Source organism: Mustela erminea, chromosome 4, assembly GCF_009829155.1.
Source record: "Mustela erminea isolate mMusErm1 chromosome 4, mMusErm1.Pri, whole genome shotgun sequence".
NCBI classification, from domain to species: Eukaryota; Metazoa; Chordata; class Mammalia; order Carnivora; family Mustelidae; genus Mustela; species Mustela erminea.
The window spans coordinates 84,271,884-84,293,807 of NC_045617.1; the positions used below are offsets into that span (position 1 = coordinate 84,271,884).

The following is a 21,924-nucleotide window of genomic DNA, read 5'->3' on the forward strand; positions in this document are numbered from 1 at the left end:
AGGCAGAGGCTTTAACCCACTGAGCCACCCAGGCGCCCCTGGCTAGATGGTCCTTAAAGCCAGGACAGTAGATGAACCCTCTAAAGAGGTGGGTGTGGACAGAGGAGAGGAGAGGTCTGGCCTGAGCCTTGGCACACCTTCTCGAGGAGGCCAAGGGGGTGGCCAGGGAGAGTGGGGCAGCGTCCTGGAAGTCTGGGCTGGGGATGTGAAGAAGACTGAGGGCGTGTGTCAGGCAGTAGAAATCTTGTCCGCTGCTCCAGGAGGCCCAGGGAAGGGGGAATGGGGACTTGGGGATCGTGGAGACAGACTCTAAGACTCTGCCGGGCAGGGACAGGTCTGGAGCTGCTCACGGTCGTTCTCACTGGGGGCAGCTGGGGGCTTTTCTTTCTCTGCTTTGCACATTTTTGAATGGAGGGGTTTCCTTTTTCTTTCTTTTTTAATGGACATATGTGTCTTTTAAAAGTAGGGGGGGAAGAGCCAAGGAAGGTCGAATGTTCTCTGGAGTTCTAGCTAATAACGTAGGTGTTCTCAAGAGCAGCAGCAGCTCTCCGTGACCCTGAGCTGTGCGTCTCTGTAATTGGTGTGAAGTGGTTGAAGAACAGAAGTCTGTTCAGCGGGTGGATGGAAAGACAGGCCCCGACTTGCCCGTTAGGACTTTGGAAGGAAGAGGGGAGGGTAGGCTCCTGGGAGTGGACACCAGCTGAGGTAAGGGGGCCACAGGCCACTGTTGAAAAGCCTCGGCTTCTGCCGCCCAGCAACATAGGTGACGTCCTAGGATAAATGAGCACCAGGGGCTGGAATGGCCGTGAGCTGGGGTGAGCGATCAATTTTGATAATGTACTTGAGGTAGAGCAGGATATCGAGAGCATGAAGTCTAATTTAGTTATCAGGAGCCAGGCGCAGAGGGCCTTGTCACGGGTGATAGACGTGCTTCCCAGATTAGCTCAGAGAGGTGGAGGTGATTCCTGGAATGGCTTTTAGCACTTCCCAGTATTGGCAGAGCACAGGACCATAATAGTCGATGCCTTTAAAACTACGTTAGACATAGAGATATTCTTCTTTACTGGGTCACATATTCGATTATCTGCCAGATTTGAGGTCCTTTTGCAATAACCCACAGAATGACCCTGAGGATTTCTGCCTGCTGCTGTGTCAAGACCTCAGTTGGTCTACTCAACTAGTGTCGCCTCTTCCCTTATAGAAGGGGCAGTTAAACTGGATAATCTGCAAGGTTCTTCCTAACCCCTCCGTTCCACAATTTTATGGCTCAGAAAAGAAAACACATGCCTGGCTATGTTAAGATAGGCAGGTGGTGTCCTTTAGGAGACAGAAGCGTGGTGCAGTCAGGGGAGCAGGGCACAGGAGCTTCGTGGGAGATCGTGAGAGGCTGCCTGTGAGCTTTGCAGAGGAGGGCAGGTACAGCCTGACTGCTAACCAGCCCCCCGGAATGAAGTCACCTGAGCTGTGCATCTCTGTAATTGGTGTGAAGTGGTTGAAGAACAGAAGTGGGAGCTCTGGGAATCAATGCTGGGATCCCAGGAAGCCAGACTGGCCCAGCCTGGATGAGAGAAGTTTTAGGGCTAAAAGCTGCGGTGACTTGGTGCACCTGGGTGGCTCAGTCAGTTGGGTGTCGGACTCGTGGTTTTGGCCCAGGTTATGATCCCAGGGTCCTGGGATGGAGCCCCATCCCAGGGCTCTGTGCTCAGTAGGGAGTCTGCTTGAGATTCTCTCTTTCCCGCTGCCCCTACCCTTGCTCACTTGCTCTCTCTCAAATAAATAAATATATTTTTAAAAAGATATTATTTATTTATATGACAGAGCACAAGCAAGGGGAGCAGGAGAGGGAGAAGTAGGCTTTCTGCTGAGCAAGGAGCCCAGATCTGGACTCGATCCCAGGATGTGGGGATCATGACCTGAGCTGAAGACGTTTAACCAACTGAGCCACTCAGGTGCTCCAGTAAATATTTAAAAACAAACAAACAAACAAACAAAAAAACCTGCAGCAAAATAAAACCAGGTGAAGTCACTACAGATACGAAAGTTAGGGTTGCGGCAGTTTCAGCCAACTAGCCATTTGTCTCCCTTAAAGAGCAGGGAGGACAGGGCCCCTGTAAGGGGCGGCCAGTGGGGGAGTGTCAGGGAGAGGCAGAGACCCTCCTTCTAAAGGTGGGGACTCTGTAGAATAGCACAGTGGGTAAGCCAAAGTCTGTGGAGCCAGGATGCCTGGGGTCAAATCCCCGCTCTGCCACCTCTCTAGGTGTGCAAACTTAAGCAAATGACTTGATTCTCTATGCCTCAGTTTTCTTACCTGTGAAATGGGGATAAGAGTAGCTACGTCCTAGAGCTATTACGAGGCTTGAACACTTAATACATGTGACGTGGTTAGAATGGTGTACCTGGCCCTTAGCCTCAGAACAGGACACTTACTGTCACTACTGTTATTGTTCCCTGAAATGTACTCAGTGAAGTGAAGACCAAGCCTTAGGAACCCACATCTGAGTGGTGTGTAACGTACCTGAGTAAACCATGCTAGGCTAATCCTGGGTGAAACCACCAAGCTGGATGAAAAAAAAAGCCTGGAAAGGGGATGTCCGAGGGCACAGGGGCAAAGAACAGTGTCGCAGCTGTGGCAGAAGCCCCCAGAAGGAAGAGCACCTGCTTCTCCCCGGCTGAGCATATCTGGGCTCACACTGCCTGGGAGAGGGGACCAAGAACTGGCGACAGGAGGATCACTTGCAGATGGTTCCTTCCTGAGTCCTCTGAGCATGGGAACCTGAGACCTCTGTGTGTGTGCACAGGTACCGGAGGGCAGAACGGCCTGACTTCTGAGCCCAGGGCTCCCTTTTTTTCTTTCTTTCTTTCTTTCTTTTTTTTTTTTTTTAAAGATTTTATTTATTTATTTGTCAGGCAGAGAGAGCACAAGCAGGGGGAAGGGCTGTGGAGCAGGGAGCCTGATGCAGGACTCCATCCCAGGACCCTGGGATCATGACCTGAGCCAAAGGGAGATGTTTAACTACTGAGCCACCCAGGTGCTCAAGAGCTATGGGCTTCTTGGAATGAGACCTTCTAACAGCGCTGGGAGTATGGGGGTGGTGGTGCTCAGCAGTTCTGGCCCTCAGCCTGGGCTGGTATAATGGAATAATGATGAAATGTTGGGGTGAAGTTTTATGGCATTGTTTTTATGGGTCAAAATGGTCAGATACTGGCAATGTCATAAGGTTCAATCTAATAGTAACTAAATCGTAGCACTTTTAGTGTTCCGAGTACTAATCTAAATGCTTATTTCTGTTAATTTAATCCTTGCAATAGCCCCAGAAGGTAGGTCATAACTACCCGTCCCCATTTTACAAATGAGCAAACTGAGTCCCAGTGAGATTAAGTAACTAGCCCAAGTTCACCTAGGGGGTCAGTGGTAGACACCCAGAATCCATGCCACACACAGGCATTGTACTCTCTGGCCTTGGGGCCTGGCCAGGCACCTCCTGGGGCTCTTGAGCTGAAATCATACAGTAGCTACTCAAGGATCCCAGGCAAGGATCTGCCACACCCCCTCCCCCTCCCCAAGCTTCTCCCCCTCCCACACTCACCCTCTTCTTTCTCCTCTCAGGGTTTCCTCTACCCTGCACCACTCCTCACCTTTCATTTTCGATCCCTCTCAGGCTTTCTTCTCACAAAGTAAATGTTTAACAAAAAATTGGTTGTTTTAAGACTGAAAAACAAGTGCTCCAAGGTCCTCCTTTTGATCTACCATTCTGGCTCCTGGGTTTTTGTCCTTCTACTGCCAGAAGGATCTGGGACCTCCTCATTCCTTTTCAAGCCCTCCCTCCCGGGGCTCAGAACCATCCACACTCCTCTCTGTGGGAAGGTGGGGCCCGAATGACCACCAGGCCTGAAGGCAACGGAGTTCTGGGCACAGGCCCAAGTTGCTGGAGCAGAGGGTGTGGGCTTCTGTCTGTGAAGTCCTGGAGCCCCGCCCAGGCCCGGAGAGAGCTGTCAGACTACAGAGTCACCAGCGCTGGAGGGGCTGAATGTCAGCCTCAGGAGGGGCTGGTGAGGGGGGACTCCCCTGAAACCAGGTTTTTATTTTTTATTTTATTATTATTTTTTTAAGATTTTATTTATTTGACTGATAGAGATCACAAGTAGGCAGAGATGCAGGCAGAGAGAGAGAGAAGAAGAAGCAGGCTCCTCGCGGAGCAGACAGCCCAATGTGGGGCTCGATTCCAGGACCCCAGGATCATGACCTGAGCTGAAGGCAGAGGCTTTAACCCACTGAGCCACCCAGGCACCCTGAAACAAGGTTTTTAAAAAAGTGGTCTCTCTCTTCCACTTTGAAATAATTTTATGCTTAATGTTGCAGAAATATTCGAGTTCCCAAATAGCCCACCCATATCCACTTAGGGCTTATATGCCATACTATAATTACCCAGCCAGGAACTTCAGGTTGATAAAATATTAGTAATCTGTAGACCAGTTTTCCCATTAATGTCCTTTTTCTGGACCAGGATTCAATTCAGGATCCTTGCCTGGGACAATTCCTCAGTCCTTGTCTTCCTTGACAAAGAAGATTTTCAAAACTTCTGAAGAGTACTGATTAGTTATTTTATAGAATGTCCTTTCCTTTGGGATTGTTGGATGTTTTCTTCTGATGAAATTGAGGGTCATGCCTTTTGGGGAAGAAACTGCAGAGGTGATGTGTCCTCAGGCTATGCCGTCAGGAGGTACCTGGTGCTGGCAGCCTGCTGCAGGGCTCAATCCCAGGACCCTGGAACCATGACCTGAGCCGAAGGCAGACACTTAACGACGGAGCCACCCAGGGCCCCCTTCTGTTGCCCTTGATCACTGGCCTGAGGTGGGTCTACCAGGCTTCTTCACTGTAAAGTTACTATTTTCCCTTTGATAATTAATAGGTTTCTTCTGGGGAAACACTTTGATACTATATAATTTCGCTGTTTCTCATCATTCTTTCATCCACTAATCTTAATATCCATTAATGGTTCTTGCCCGTAACAGTCATTACTGTGATGTTTGCCTAATGGAGATTTTCTATTTTTACCACTTCTTCTGTATTTATTAATTACCATTCTACTCTAACAGAGAGCTATCCTTGCTCTCCCCTTTATTCATGCAAGTATTTATTTATATCAGTATAGATTCATGGGTGTTTATTTTATTTCATGGGTTATCCTACACTGTCATTATTTTGCTATTCAGATTGTCCCAGCTTTGGCCCTTGGGTGTTTCTTCAGGTTGTCTTTTTAACCTCATCAGTTTTCTAACGATTTTATTTATTTTAGGGGCATCTGGGTGGCTCAGTCCGTTAAACGTCTGTATTCGGCTTGGGTCATGATCCCAGGGTCCTGGGATCAAGCCCCATGTCAGGCTCTCTGCTCAGCTGGGAGTCTGCTCCCCCTTCTGCTTCTCCCCCTCTTTGTGCTGTCTCTCTCTCTCTCTGTGTCAAATAAATAAATAGAATCTTTTCTTAAAGATTTTCTTTATTTTAGAGTGCATGCACGTGCATCAGCAGGGGGAGGGGCAGAGGGAGAGAAAGAATCTCAAACAGACTTCACGCTGATTCGGGGCTTGATCTCAGAATCGCCAGACCACAGCTTGAGCTGAAATCAAGAGTGAGATGTTCAGCCAGTTCAGTCACCCAGGTGCCCCATGATCCCATCATTCGTAAAGCATTTCCTTACTTTCTGGTGCCATGAGATGTTCCCAGCTTATTTTTGCTTTGCTCCACCTTGGAATCAACCATTCTCCAAGAGGCCCTCCCCCCTTAAGCCAGTATTTTGCCACTAAAAAATATTCAGAGGTACCGTGATCACTTTGGAAATAAGATCGTAGGAAAGCATGTATGTGAAGTTCAAGAACAGGCAAGATTTCATGGTTTATATCAGGTCGCTGGTTGTGGAGGGAGTACTGACCGTGGAGGAACGTGAATCTTCTGGGGCCCAGGAAGCGTTCTCTAGCTTGATCTGGGTGGTGGCTACATATGTAAAAATCGTCCAGCTTTACACTCGAGATTTGTGTAGTTATGTAAGCAAGCTATGCCTCACTGAAAAAGTTTAAAAAAAAAAAAGACAGCAGAGTGCATGCATGATAGGAGAAGGGCACGTGATTCAGTTTGCAGTGATGCCTCCATTGAAAGGTTGGGAGGAAAGTAAATGATGGAGAAAACACACTAACACTAAAATCCTTCTACTAAATAGACAGTTGACTATGTAGAAATTACCCCAAACGAAATGGATGCATGCTTCCTTTCTCACATAGGAATCTTGGTATGAAGTGAGGATCTTGATGTTCTTTGCCTCCTGGGTGCTTGAAGGGAAAAGGGTGACCATAGGATTTAGGACTGCTGGCTGCAAGGGCAGTGGCCTCCAAGAGGCCCTGTGACATTGGGGGTGAGGGGCGTCGGCAGTGACGGTGGCACACCCTGCATTGGTGGCCAGAGAGAATGAGGTCTGCTGTGGACGTGAGCACCTTCATCGTAGCTGGCAGGTCTGCTACACGCAGCCGTGCCCTGCTGAGGGGACTGGGTGCTTCTCTCCCCCAGCTGCAAGCCTCGAGAGAGCTCTCTCTGCCCACGGAGGCCTATGGAGGTCTCTTGTTGCCACCACAGGCCTTTGAAGGAGGAAGTGAGCAACAGGGATCGTCTGCGGGCGGTGGGAGGCCCACTCAGCCCTTCTCAGCACTTGCTCCTGGCCTGCGCTTTGCTGGGGGCTGTCTCCCTGGCGGTGAGGCAGGGAGAGGACTTTGCAGCTACGGCCAGTCACTCAGAGGTCTGCCGTGGAAGAGCTTTCCTGGCAGGCGAACAGCCAGAGCAAAGACCCCGCAGACATCGGAGGCTGAGGTATTAGAGGAGGGAAGAGGCAGAGAGAAGGCAGTAGGGCTGGAGTGGCACAGAGGGGGAGGACAGGGCTGCAAGAGAGTGCTGTGAGGAGACTGTGCTTGACCTGAAATCAGGGGGAAACTTGGACTCCCTTTCCACATCGTATCCATAGCCTCAGCCCGAAAGCCTGGCCCAGGAATGTTCACTTGCACTGCCAGCTCCTTCTGGAGATGGGATGAGGACGGACGCTTCGGTCCCACCCCAGATGGGCAGCAGAGTGAACTAGGGAGTCGCGGGGGTGTATGCTGCACTGATGAACAACAGAGCATAGCAGCAAGAGGAGACTTTCCTGCCCTGTGGCCAAGGCTGAAGCTGAAATGTTAAAAGAGCCTGGAGAGCCATAGTCATTCCAATACATGGTTTTATTCCGACACCCGGTGGCAGAGTACACCGTCTAGGGCAGGTTGTGAGCATCTGACTTTAGGCGAGGCTTCTCAGAGCAGATTAACCCGTGAAACCCAGCAGGACTTGAGACGGTCGAGTGAGTTCTGAGAGTGAGGGAACATGTGGCAGGCCCTCTGTGGGTCAGCACACCACCAGTTCGCGACACCAAAACAAAAAGGGCTGCTAGGATGGAGAAGGGCTGCACATCCGAGAATTGAAACTTCAGTGTGCATTCAGAAGAACATGAGTTATGCTGAGTTGTGGGTACTTGGGGAAAAAAGTGTATACGGGACACTTGTGTGGGCCAGGAGCACAGTGGCCAGTCCCTTCCTTGCCTGTGAGCACTCTAGGGGACACTTGGTGACTGTGGATGAAGAGGACAGGCAGGTTCTCAGCAGCAGTGGCATGCCCGGGGTCTTTGATCCAACCTGCTCCATCCGCGTCCCAGAGCTGCAGCAGCTCCTAGAAGAATGGAATGTAGTAGAGCAAACCCAGGTTCAGGTGAGCCACACTGAGAACACAGCGGCGTGGCCTTCACGCCCCCACTCCCGCACTACAGCATGGCCACCTGTGTTGGTCTGTCGGTCAAGGTCCGGCTTCTGCAATCCCTACCCCAGCATTTCAAGAGGGGCATGCACATGACACAGGGGGTCCATGCCTTGGAGCATGCAGCGTACAGACAGTAAGGTAAGAGCGGGGCAGCGACTCTGGAGAGTGCCCTTCTGCTGGGGGTTTTACACCAGGGCCTTCTGGCCTGCTCCTGAACCTGGCTTCCAGCCCCCAGCCCCACCCAGGGTGGGCTCATGGCCTCAGTTTCTTGAATCCCTGATAATGAGAAACCAGCATTTTGTATTTTGTAATAAACCCTTTATTTATATTAGAAAGAAAGAAAAGGAAAGGAAGAAAGAAAGAAAGAAAAAATTTGTGCTGAGTAAAGTAACCCACAGGAAGCCTGAAAACTATTCCACCATAAGAAATAAGTCTGGGAAAAGTGTGTGTGCTCGAGTCAGAGAGAGAAGGCCTGAGTGAGGAAATGCCTGCCCACTCGTCCCACACCTGAAAAAGTCCTCTCAGGAAAAGCAGCCTGTCTGAGAGACCAGAAGAGCCTGGGACCCCACAAGATGTCAGGCAGGTACCAACAAGGCCTCAGGCGACTCCAGACTGATTTTGAGAAGCACCGTGCAGGGGACTCCAGGGACTAATAATCAGAATTCCTCTACATAAAAAGGAAACGAACGAGGGGGTCAGCTGATGACTCTAAAGCAAAATGGTGGCTGATCTGAGAATCCTCTGCTTTCCTCCTATGGAAAAAAGCCTTGGAGATGATCTGGTTTTGAAAATGTCTTGTGTGAGGCAGGGTGGACTTGTTCAGTGCAACAGTGCTAAGCCTACGAGGTGTCCCAGGCCTAAATGACCAACTAACTGTAAGTAAATCCCTTCAACCCAAAGGCACCCACCCACACTTCTGCAGGAACTCAAGGGTAGGGTTTCGGAACATTGTCCAACGCAGGCCTGATCTTTAACAGACATCCCATGAATTGTCAGTTTGAATCCTGCCCAGAAGGGTTCACAGGAAACCCTGGGAACCTAAAGATCTTTCACCCGAAGCAAGCTGGTAGAAGAAAGGGCATGGTCGCTAGACATAAAACAAGCCATTGAGGGGGACTCAGCATGGCCTTTTCTGATGGGAAACTGGCTAAACACACTTTGGGAGAAAACCAGTGAATAAGTTCAACTCAAAAAGTTTACGTTCAAGGATATGTTTTGTAAAGCTTATATTGTAGCCAGAAGAATTGTTTTGCTACTTCACTGATTCTCAAAGTGGGGGGTTTGTTTTAAAGTACTACTTATTTGACTAAGAAAATATTTTAACATTTCTGAATATACTTTATATTCACAAAGGATGTTTGAATATTGCTAAGTGATTCTACACACAGTATCCTATTTAGTGTATATTTTACGTGGTCTTTAAGTTCTTCTGTTCTTCTGCTGTTTATCATTACATGTCCTGTCTTTGGTCGTGCTGGGTTCTCATCACTAAATAAAATCAAGCAGCTCTTCCACATTTCCCTCAAACAGCCTCTGCTATGACTTCCTTTCTTTTTGATCCTGCTACGATATGCCCCACTTGTCTTCTCACTACAGGGCAAGCAGTATATATTATAGTGGTTATGAGTGCAATCTCTAAAGCCAGAGTGCCTGGGTTCAAATTCCAGCCAGAGCTACTCTGTGGCCCTGGGGCAAATTTCTTAATCTCTGAGCCTCGATTTCCTCATCTGTAAAATGGAGGTAATATTACGCATTTCATAGAGTTGATGTGAAGATTAAAGGAGTTAATAGCACATGTAAAGTACTTGAAACCCCATCTGGTATGTAATAAGTGCTCGGTATATAATAGCTGTCACTGTAATGATTATTGTCCTTGATGTTCTCCCTCTTCAGTTCTTCCGTCTATTGGACATACCTTTTCCTTACAGGGTTTCTTTGGTTATAACCTCTATCCCTTCTCCTTTGGCCCCCTTACCTAATTATTGTCTCCCCGCCCCCCCCCCCCCCCCCCCGCCATGCCTTCAGTTCCTTTTCTGCCATATTCCTTTTCCTTTAGGATCTACGGATTCTCAGCCCATTTCTAGGTCAGGCTGTTTTTTTTCCTGCTATTTTAGCCATTTCCAGCTTTTCTTTGGTCCTTTCTCATTAATTTGGCGCTGCTCTCTGCTGCTTGCCCATAAGCTATTTTGTCATCACTATAGTGTTTCGTTTGGCTGCATGTCATGCATGGTGCTCCCATGAGTAGGCTTTGTAACAAATCTTCAGTTATTCCCTGCCCCAACGGTATCTTTTTTCTGTCCCTATAGAAAAGCACCTGATTTGTGATTAATGCTTTCTTCCCACAGCCATTTGGTTTCTACTTCTTTTCTTCGATCCCAAATTTATCAATGCATTGGGCAGTGTTTCCCATTGTTCCAGCACTGATACAGGATCCAGTTCCTAGAAGTAGCCACTAGGTGGCAGAGTGTGTCCTCACTGTGCGCCTCACTGCCTGGAGGCACACAGGGATGTTACCTTGGCCAGGGTTAGAATTATTTCAAGGCTTCGGGGAGGTTTCTAGCAAGGTTAGAGGAATTGGCAGTTACAGGTAGATGCTCTCCTCTGCTAGAGAGATCACTCCTTTGTTATCAGTTGTCCAAGCATATGCATTCATTACAGAAAATTTAGAAATATCAATAAGCAAAGAGAAAAAGAAAATCAAGTACCTGAATACTTATCACACGAAGGTGATATATTTCCTTCCAGGCATTTCACCATGCAAATCTATACAAATAAATACGTGCTCTGTGTATATAACCATTAATGCAAACATTTTATGTACTCTTCACTTTACAAAATACAGTGGATGTTCTATCATGTCAAAAACTGTAAATCTAGGGCGCCTGGGTGGCTCAGTGGGTTAAAGCCTCTGCCTTCGGCTCAGGTCATGATCTCAGGGTAATTGGTTGGAGCCCCACACCAGACTCCTGCTCAGCATGGAGTCTGCTTGAGATTCTCTCTCTCTTCTTCTGCCCCTCCCCACTGTGCTCTTTCTCTCCCACTCTCTAAAATAAATAAGTCTTGGGGCACTTGGGTGGCTCAGTTGCTTGAGCATCTGCCTTTGGCTCGGGTCATGTTCTCAGGGTCTTGGGATCAAGCCCCATGTTGGGCTCTCTGCTCAGCAGGGAGCCTGCTTCTCCTCCCTCTGCCTGTCACTCCCCCTGCTTGTCCTCTCTCTCTATCAAATAAATAGATAACATTTTAAAAAATAAATAAATCTTTTAAAAAAGGATATTTTATTTTATAGATTCACCTTAATTTATTTAATGAAAGGTCACTGTCCGTATAGCATCTAGGTGTTTCTTACCTTGGGATCTCACTATTAGGCCTGCATCCCAAATATGCTTTTATTCCTTTAAGAGCTTTTTAATCCCCCACCTGGTTGGCTACTGGAAACCTTGAAGAATTGTGGGTGCCAGATCCCACCCAGGTTACTAGAATCCAAAACTCCAGGGATAAGGCTTGGGCCCAAGTATTTCTAAGAGTTCCTATAGTTGATTCAGCTTTTGCAGCCTGGTTGGACAGGTAGGACCAACACTTAAAACTCCAAGAGTTTCGTCGAGACTCCCAAGTTCCCAGGATTTTCTTGCTTATGTTCTGGATGAGGCTATGCGTGTACCATTCCTTCAGCTCCCCTTCCATGGTAGGCAGGGGTTGATTCTGAGTCAATGAAGTATGTCCTCAGGAAATAGGATAGCAGTTTGACCTCACCCAGCAAGCTGATTGAAAATGGGACTGAAACTCTAATTACAAAAGCAGTTTGTACCAAAAAAGAAGAGAGAAAGAAACAGAAAAATGTTTTCCAATGAATAAAGTGTAATGTACAATGTACATTACAATGTACAATGTAATGTAAAATGTAGTATTTGTGTTAATATGGATACTTGGGTGTTAAACTGACCTCCAAAGGGAAGTATAAGAATTTTTAAAAATTTGACAGAGAAGGTGAACACAAGCAGGGGAGCAGGAGTGGGAGAATCAGGCTCCCCACTGAGCAAAGAGCCCATGTGGGGCTTGATCCCAGGACCCTGGCATCATGACCTGAACCGAAGGCAGACACTCAACCAATTGAGTCACCCAGCTGCCCCAGAAGTATAAGAATTTTTGTTGGCTGTGGTGTGAATCAAAAGAAGGAGAAGCTACAGGAGCAAAGGACTTTAACATGGGGTCTGCATTTAGAAGTTAGGGGATCCGTAGAAGTTAATGGAAACATAATTTCAGCTTTATTTTCAATAACCCTAAGGTCAAAGTTAGCATTTCCTACAATAGTGAATGTAGCCAAGAGAGCACAGTAATATTTGCAGTAGCTTCCTTTGTCACTTATTACTGGAATTTTCCTATCCTATGAAGTTGTTAGAGGTAGCTCAAAACATTGTGTTCACTCTTACTTTGAAATAATGGTAGGTATTTAATCTGCCATTAGATGTTATTGTAGAATATATTAATAAAGCACATCTATGGTGATATCATAAATTTGTTTAAAAATATTTCGATGACTGTTTCGATTTAACTGGTCTCCTTTGTGATGCTATGTATTTTATGTATTTAAAACCATCATTCTGAGAAGGGATCCATAGGCTTCTCCCCATAGCTAGAGTCTGAGGTACAGAAAGGGTGAGGACCTCTGTAATAGAGAGTGTGCCAGAATTAGAATAAAAGTTGGCTTCCAGGGGAGGATGCTGGCAAAAAGATGCAGTACCTTTTCCCGTTCCAGTGGGGATGAGGACACTTGCGGGAAGGGATCGGAAGCAGGAGGGAAGAGTCAGAGGGGCCAGAGGCCAGGAGTTCATGGGGGAGGATATTGTGCTCCAAGGGCAACTTTTTTTTTTTTAAGGTGAGATTGAAAACAAAAACAAACAAGGTAGACCTAGAACAGAGGCCAAGAGAGAGGGTTGTTAACCATGAGAAAAGCATGCTGCAGAGATGTTTAGATCTGATAACAGCGCTTTTAAAAAAGCATCTGAGTGGGTTGAGTGACTATCACTAGTAATTGAGTGATGGGTCTGGTCAAATGAATTTCAGTAGCACCGATGGGATGGCGAGGGGTGGTTACCTGCAGGGTTTGGGAGAGAGAAGGCAGATGCCAGCCACCAAGGTGGGCGTGGGGGAGGAGCATGAACATACAGATAAGAGTGCACCGTGATTCCTTTCTCATTGTGTTCTTCCCGGGAGTCCACCACCATTTTGACTTAAGGCTTTTGAGTTCTGTTCTCAGGCCTGTAGATCTCAGGGAAAAGGTTTACAAAGAACAGTATTTGTTCGATAAGAGTATTCAGTGCTGGTGGAGATCTAGGGAAATGAGCATTTTTCTAGAATGCATTTTCTGAATGAGCATTAAGTACCTTTAAAATGTTCATGTTCTTTGACACAGTAATTTCATTCCTAGGAATTCAGCCCAAGGAAATCATCGAAAATGTGGCTCTATGCACAAGGCTGTTCATTATAATTTCATTATGATGAAAAAACAGAAATAATTAAGTACTCAAAACAGGAAGATGTAGAGTAAATTATGGTACATCTGCGTCATGAGAAATTCTTTGGCCGTGAAAGTATCTACAAGGAGTTTTTAATATTAGAGGAAATGCTTATGATAAATGCTAAATAGATTCAAAATTATATAGAGAAAACATCTCAACTGTGGAAAATGTGCAGAAAGGGAGTGGAAGGAAATATGCCAAAGTGTTTAAAAGTGACTTCCTCTTGACTATGAAGTTATAGGTAATTTATTTTCTGTGTTTTTACTTTTTACTAAAAACTACCACAGAGTGTGTATTTCTCTAGAGAAAAAGTTCCACCACACAAGTAATATATAAAATCTTAACTGTTGGGGCACCTGGGTGACTCAGTTGGTTGAGCGTCCAGCACAAGGCCCTAAGATAGAGTCCCTTCCCCATATCTCTGCGCTCAGCAGGGAGTTTGCTTGGGATTCTCTCCCCCTGCCCCCCACATCCCATACTCACACTCTCTTTCTGTGAAGTGAACGAATAAGTCTTAAAAAAAAAAAAGTTATTGTAAAAATTGAAAACACGGAGCTCAAATGATACATAAGTATAATGGGAAAAAAATAAAAGTCCCCCGAAGTGTTAACAGTTTACCTCCTCAACTTCTAAATTTTTTATATACACATGTGCATACACTTATACCAATATATTGTGTTTTCTCATTTATCTAAGTGGAATCATACTATATTTTTCTACAGCAGTTTTCTTTTTTACTCCTAAAAATGTCTTTGTTATCTTTCCACATCAGTGTGTGTAGTCTGACTTCATTTGTTCTTTGCCGCCTTGTATTTCATGATGTGGATAACCGCAGGGTGCCTAACAAGTCCACACTATTTGAAGCCACTGTGCATGCAGCAAAAACCTTCGTGCAGAACTGTGACTATTCCCTTAGGACAGGGACACGGAGGTAGAGTCGCTGGATCAAAGACCATGCACGTTTATCGTTTTGGTAGAGACAGCCTTTGTGTGTCGAGATGATACAAACTTGTCTCCTGGAACCAAGACCCTAGAACAGCAGTGGCTTGAAACTAGGTAGTTGTTTACTTGTTCAATTCCTGGCGTAGGTGTAGGTGGTCCACGGCTAACATTGCACCTCCAGAGTGGCAGGGATGCGGATCCCTTCTTTTTTTTTTTTTAAGATTTTATTTATTTATTTGACAGAGATCACAAGTAGGCAGAGAGGCAGGCAGAGAGAGAGGGAGAAGCAGAACCCCTGCTGAGCATAGAGCCAGTGCAGGGCTCGATCCCAGGACCCTGAGATCATGACCTGAGCCGAAGGCAGAGGCTTTTACGCACTGAGCCACCCATGCGCCCTTCTGTGTTGTTGCTCTGCTGTCTCGGGCACGCGGCTTTCATCTTACGGTCTGGGATGACGGTATCTGCTCCTCCATTCATATCCACTTTCTGGGAGGTGGGGAAGGAGAGGTCTAGGGCAGAACCCAGAACTTACACTGTCCCTGAATTGGTATCTTCATCCTTTTGGCCATCCATAGCAGTGAGGTGCCCCAGGCAGGAGCAGTGTGCACAGCTAAGTGTCTGTTTCCAGAGGAAGAAATCTCATAAAGCACTGGGGAAGGTATGTGCTATGGTGAGTGCTGTGAAGTGTGTAAGTCTGACGATTCACAGACCTGTACCCGTGGGGCTAATAATACATTATATGTTAATAATAAAAAAAAATGTGACTCATTAAAAAGAAAAGAAATCTCGTAACAGATATGCAAGACCTTTCCACTGAAAACTGCAAAACATCACTAGCGTGTCCAGATCAGCTCAGAGCAGGCTTTTTAAAAGTCTTCCCAGCATGGGGGTGGGCCATGGGCTCTTTGCACGTGACCTGTTCGTATTTCTCATCTGTTCTTCTCTCTGGTGGCTTTCTTTCTCTCTGATTAGTAGGTGTTCCTTTTTTATTATGGATAGTATTGGAGTACAGATAGTATTTTGATAATGGATTTGGTTTTTCAAAGATGTTACAAAATATTTTCTTATAGTCAGTTTCTTATCCTTTAACCAGGTTTTTGGCACCTTTTGACATATTGAAGTTACGTGTAATCAAGTCCACCCATCTCCTTTATGTCCCTGGGTTTTGTCTTGCTATTATAACTTTTATAATCAGAAAAATAAGAATATCCAATTCAGAAAGAGAGACGGGGGTTACCTGGCTGGCTCAGTCGGTAGAGCATGCAACTCTTGATCTCAGGATTGTGGGTTCAAACCCCATGTTGAGTGTAGAGATTACTTTTTTCAAAATTAAAAATTATTTATTTATTTATTTATTTGAGAAAGAGCACTAGAGAGAGAGCAAGCAAGCACAAGTGGGGGACAGAGGGAGAGGAAGAAGCAGACTCCTCACTAAGCAGGGAACTTAGTTCAGGCTTGATCCCAGGGGTCATAACCTGAGCCAAAGGCAGATGCTTAACTGACTGAACCACCCAGGCACCCTCAGGTATAGAGATTACTTAAAAATAAATTGTAAGTAAATAGACTTTAAAAAAGGGGGGAGGGAAGAGATAAAGAACATGAAGCAGCAGCAGCAGCATGGGGAACTAAATTACAGAGACAACCTCTCAATTTTCTTTTTATTCTAATATCCTCTTTAATAGACCGTCTCTCTGGAGCTGTTTGAGGGATCTGGGTTTTGAGAACTGAATAGGACCAAGATAGGTAGAGAAGAAAAGAGAAGGTCTCCTAAGTTAAAGGAACAATATAAATTAAACCTTCGAGGCACAAATAAATCTGGCTGAAATGGACCTAACTAGAAAGGCATGTGCATTGGGAACATAGGAAATAAGCTGGACAGGTAGGTTGAGAATGGTCTTTGGAGAATAGGGCAGCAGCTTAAAACAGTGATTAGAAGTGAACACTGGCATTAGGAGAAATATAGCAAATGAAAAAGGATATGCAATTATGCATATGCATAAAGGGATTATTTTTAATAAAGGTGCGGTTTTTTGGATAAGGTTTTTTTTAAAGGAAGCAAATTAAGTGTCTAACAAAAGGCAGATGGTTGAGTAAATTAGGGTATAGCCACATGATGGAGTACTAACACTGAGAATAGTCATTTTTGAAGGCTGCATGGAAAAACACTAAAATTACAGTAAAAGAGTGTGATTAAAAAGCATATAAAAATCATAATGATGATTACAGCTATTTAAAGAAATATGCTTGTGAAAAAAAGACTGAAAAGGAAAACTTGGAAATAAAGAGAGGTATATTTGGATGATGAGTGATTATTTTTCTTTTTCAATATCTTAATATGTTGGTGTCGTTCTCTGTAATATTTTCAAAAGAGGCAGGTGTTAGTGGATATGAGAGAATCAACAGAGGCTTTTCAGGGCTTCCTGAAGGTGAACTGGGAGCTGGGGACGGAGTGCTGCTTGGGAAAAAGGAGCCTGACCCTGTGGGGTGTGTGATCCAGGAGGAAGGGACCTACCGGTCCCTTGGTCTGTAGTCCTGGGATAACCAAACTTTTCTTGCGTTCCAGGGTCTCCTAATGCTGCTACAAAACTTACCTACGATACACTGGGGCAACGAAGAGATCGGGCTGCTTCTCGCCGAGGCCTACAGACTGAAGTACATGTTTGCCGATGCCCCTAACCACTACCGCCGATAGGTGCTGTCTCCCCAGGGGGACCCAGACTGTCCCCATCTCTGATGGCAATCTGATCACTGTGGCCACCGTGCGAGCCGTGGACTCCGGCCAGGAACCACTCCTGCTGTAAAAAGCTCCCATCCGCCGCCCAGGTCTTAACTTTTCGGCGTGCCTGTCCACCACTCCATGTCTCTGGATGTGTTTCTCGGACCACTGTCAGTATTCCGTGATGCGTGGATGGGCCCAGCTCTGGGAGACGACTGGAAAGGAGGTACAGGGTTGTCTGCCCCTTTAAAAGAAACTGGACTAAAGAAGGGGAAGGCTCAGGGTCTCAATTCACATCGTCCCTACATGGACTGTCTCTCACCTCCCGGCCCCAACTGATGCCATTGCTTTTTGTGACATAGTTTGATTTGATCACAGGTCAAAAAAAAACGCCTTATGTTTTCAGAAGACTCCTGCTCCCTCCCACCCCCCCCCCCCCCCCGCCCCCCCCCCCCCCCCCCCCCCCCCCCCCCCCCGCCAGTTCCTAGCCCTTCCCCTTCTGCCCTGGTCTGAGCCAGTGAGGAGCAGCTTGAGACTGTTCTCACATAGAGGAAGCGCTGATGCCTGTAACTCTGGGAAGAGGCCTGCACCCAAGGGCTAGGGATGTCATTTTTCCTTTTCTCCCCAGATGTGCGTATGTGCACCTGCGTTTGTGTGTGTATGTGGGCATACACACCCATCAGCATTTAGTCACGTGTCTGAGTTTCTGTGTCCAGACAGACTAGCCCAGTCGCCACCAGCTGGGAAGGGCCCTGGTGACCAAGCATACAGGCGTCCCTTGAGGATCAGGGCAGGGGAGGGAGAAGGGGCTTTACACCTCTCCAAACCCTTTTCCCATGATGACCCACTCCAAGATATTATGTGTAAATTGTGTTATTATGTATATGGGTAAAGATGTACAAATATATGTCCTCTTTGTAGCAGATATGATTTTATATTTATAATGTGCATCAACATGTGAAAGCAATCTCGGTCACTAGCACAGACGAAGTTGCCAGGCAGGTGGCTCTGGCATCTCTAGGTCGGGTTCTGGGTGCCCTCCTGTGCAGGGGAGGACAGGCGTCTGCCAGAGCAAGCATCAATGAGCAGACAGACCTGCTTTGACAATGGGTGGCAGCCTTCCCAGCATCAGTGTCTCAGAGTTTTTCTCTTCCCTCCCCACTCTCTCCCTAGGTCCTTGTGGAGCATCTGCCCCACTCCTTCCCCGCGTTGGGTAGACAGAACCCCCCACCTGTCCCCCAGAGAGCCTCCCAGAGAGGTACCCACAGAGGCGGAAGCCCTCCTGCATGTTTTCAGCCCCTCCCTTTCCCCAGGAGGCTGGGGGAGATCTTTTGTTTTTTTCATTTTTTCCTCCGGGCAGCATCCTATTCAAGACAGAAGCTGTGACTGATTCATCAGTGCCAAGGAAAGGGGTTTTCTGCGTCTCCCTGGGGTTTGGGGCTCTTCTCAAAGAGAGGCATCCAGTGTCCCCGGCTGTCACCATCATACCCCTCACAGCTCATGAGAGGGGGGCGCATGTTTGATTTTGGGAGTTCCATAGCAGAGAGGTGGCAGGGGCGGGGGCAGGAGGAATGGTGGCGAGCAGCTGTCCTTCTGGGAAGCCGGTCAGTGTCCCTGGTGGGTGACACCCTTGAGTCTGCCAGTGAAGCCCCACCATGCTGGCACGTTCCATTTCTCATCTGGAGCTGTTTCTCAGGCATTCTTCCTAACCCACCCCCTACCCCTTCAGTGTGCCTCAATAGTTTCCTTCACAGAGCGAGAGGGTTGTGACCCTCCCCTCACCTGGACTAATTAAAGAAAGACACTCGTGTTCCCAAATGGTGGTTTTATTTTTTTAGTTTTTATGTTTGTATGGAAATTGTGGATAAAGTGAAAGGATTGTAAATAAATAGTGTATTTCCTCCTCCACTGCTGATTTTTCTCCCGTGAGTTTGTGTAATCTAGAACCTAGGGCATCCCCTTTTCTCAGCTTTTTCTTGCTGAGATTAGTAAGTATGGGGGATGCATTTGCTGTAGGGCAAGCGGAGCACCAAGAGAAAATCCGAAGGCAGTCTCAGAGGACTGAGCCCCCACTCGGGGAGGGGGTCCTGTGGGAGATACAAAAATAAGGCATGTGGTGCCCAACCACTAACGTTTACACAGCACATCACCGTGTGCCCGGCAAGCCCTGCGATGACCGCTGGGGCGGTTTCTTCACCCAGAACTTCTTCCTAGGACACATCTGAGAGTGTCTCTTGGTTTCAGTAATTAGGAGCTATATTAGGATTAAATTCAGCAACATGCAGCAGAAGCCAAAAAGGAACTGTGGCTTACACAGCAGAGGAATTTACCAGACACCTGGGTGGCTCAGTTGTTAAGGTCTGACTTCAGCTCACATCATGATCTCAGCGTCCTGGAATCATCAAGTCCCGTATGGGGTTCAGGGCTCAGCGGGGAGTCTGCTTCTCCCTCTCCCTCTGCCTTTCCCCCCTGCTCATGTTCTGTCTCTCTCCCCCAAATAAAATCCTAAAAGAAATAATAAAAGGGGGGTGGTGTGCCTGCATGGCTCAGTTGGTTAAAGCGTCTGCCTTTGGCTCAGGTCATGACCCTGGAGTCCTGGGATGAGCCCTGTGTTGAGCTCCCTGCTCAACAGGAAGTCTGCTTCTCCCTCTTTCTCTCCTCTGCCCCTCCTCCCTCTCCTTCTCTCTCAAATAAATAAAATCTCTATTAAAAAAAAAAAGAAAGAAAGAAAACCAGGGCAATTATTTTCCCCTCCCATTAAAATCCAAAAGGACGTCGCCCAGGGCTAGTATAGTAGATCTGAATCACAAAATCTTTATGGACCTGGATTCCTTCTCTGGGTCTTCATGGGGAAGATGGAAGATGGCAATTGGTGCTCCAGCCACTGCATCCACTTGACAAAGCAACAGGATGGATAAAGAAGAGACCATGACAGGAAAAAGGAATGAAAGAAAAGTGTCAGTGTTTTAAGGAATGTTCAAGAAACCTGCCCCATAAAATCTCCTTTTACAACTCACAGACAGAACTTAGTCCCATGGTAGGTCACACCTATTTGAAAGGGAGGTTGGAGGATTAGTCTGGTCCAGGCAGCCATAGGCCTCACTCAAAATCAACAAGTGTTGCTCTTGACAGTTCTACGTATTGTAAAGAACTTCGGAGGAGACATTTACCATGTATGTTTCTCCTTCATTCCTGAAGCTCCAGCTTCCCGTCTGAAACTGATTTCCCTTCTGCCTGAAAACTCTTGAGCAATTCTCTTAGTGTTCCTTCATCTGAGAATTGTCTTTGTTTCACTTTCAGTCCCAAATATGTATTCTCTACATACAGTTATTTCCTTTTGGCACTTTAAAACTGTTGTTCCACTGTCTCTTCCGGTTTCTGATGAGCACGCCACAGCCTTTGAAATCATTGTTCTATACATTTTTTATTTTTTAAAGACTTTATTTAATAGAGAGTAAGAAAGTGTGAGAGCGAGATGAGAGGCAGAGGGAGAAGCAGGGTCACTGCTGAGTGCAGAGCCCAACACGGGACTCGATCCCAGGACCCTGGGACCATGACCTGAGCTGAAGGCAAACGCTAAACTGACTGAGCCACCCAGACGCCACACTGTTATATATTTAACTCATTATTTTTCTCAGACTCCTTTTTAAAAAATTGTGACAAGATGTATATAACAAAGCGTGTCATCTTGATCACTTTGAGGTGTACAATTCAGTTTCAAGTGCATTCCCGTGTTGTACCACCATCACCACCATCCATCTCCAGAACTCATCTCGTCTTGCAAAACTGGAACCGTACCCAAGAAACAACAGCTCCCCATTTCCTTCTCTTTATGGCCTCGGCAACCACCATTCTACTGTCTCTAGGAAATTGACTACTCTAGGTAACCTATGTAAGTGGAACAATACAGTATTTGCTTTTGGGGCTGGCTTATTTCACTTTGCATAATGTTCTTGAGGTTCATCTATGTTGTAGCATATATCAGAATTTCCTTCCATTTTTTAAGGCTGAATTATACTCTGGAACATGCACGTACGTGCGCACGCGCACACACACACACACACACACACACACTTTGTTTCCATCCATCTGTTGATGGTCGGATGAGTTCCTTTTCTGGCTTTTGAGAATACTGCTGTTATGAACACGGGTATATAAACATCACTTAACGGGGACCCTGAGTGGCTCAGTCAGTTGAGCATCTGACTCTTGATTTCAGGTGAGGTCATGATCTCAGGGTCCTGGGATTGAACCCTGTATCAGGCTCTGTGCTCAGCAGGGAGTCTGCCTCTCCTCCCCATTTGCCTGTGCTTGCTCGCTTGCTCTCTCTCTCTAAAATAGATATATTAAATAAATAAATATCACTTAGAGATCTTGCTTTCAATTCTTTTGGGTATATACCCATAAGCAGAATCGCTGGACTACTTGGTAATTGTATTTTTGATATTCCGAGAAACTGCCATGGTTTTTCTCAGATTGCTTTTTAGATTTTTTTCTTTGGGTTTTAGAAGTTTGATTTTGTGTATCTGAGTGTGTGTGGGGGGTGTTGTTTGTATTTGGAGTTGTGTTTGTAGTTTGTTGTGTATTTGGAGTTTGTTGCATTTATCCTGTTTGGGGTTTGAGATTCTTTTTTTTTTTCCCCAAGATTTTATTTATTTATTTGACAGAGAGAGGGCAAGTGTACAAGCAGGGGTAGTGGTGGGCAGAGGGAGAAGCAGGCCCCTCAATGAGCAAGGAGGCCCATGTGGGACTTGATGCCAGGACTCTGAGATCATGACCTGAGCCAAAGGCAGACGCTTAAGCGACTGAGCCACCCAAGCACCCCTTGGGGTTTGAGTTTCTTGAATCAGTAATTTTTTTTTTTTTATTTTTAAAGATTTATTTATTTATTTATTTGACAGAGAGAGAGATTACAAGTAGGCAGA

At 46.4% G+C, this 21,924-nt stretch overlaps 1 protein-coding gene across 3 annotated transcripts in view; it reads left to right on the forward strand.

The window, feature by feature from the left end:
• Positions 1-18,911, forward strand: part of TBC1D22B (TBC1 domain family member 22B) — a 73,932-nt gene extending 55,021 nt beyond the window's left edge. For 2 of the 3 annotated variants that reach the window (XM_032339784.1, XM_032339782.1), the window contains one exon: positions 16,847-17,402. In XM_032339784.1, the coding sequence (XP_032195675.1) occupies positions 16,847-16,975 (129 nt within the window). In that variant the 3' untranslated portion in view covers positions 16,976-17,402. Of the gene's footprint in view, positions 1-16,846; positions 17,403-18,172 lie in introns of those variants that run through there. The other variant, XR_004285003.1, reaches the window with a different exon arrangement.
• Positions 18,912-21,924: the final 3,013 nt, after the last annotated feature.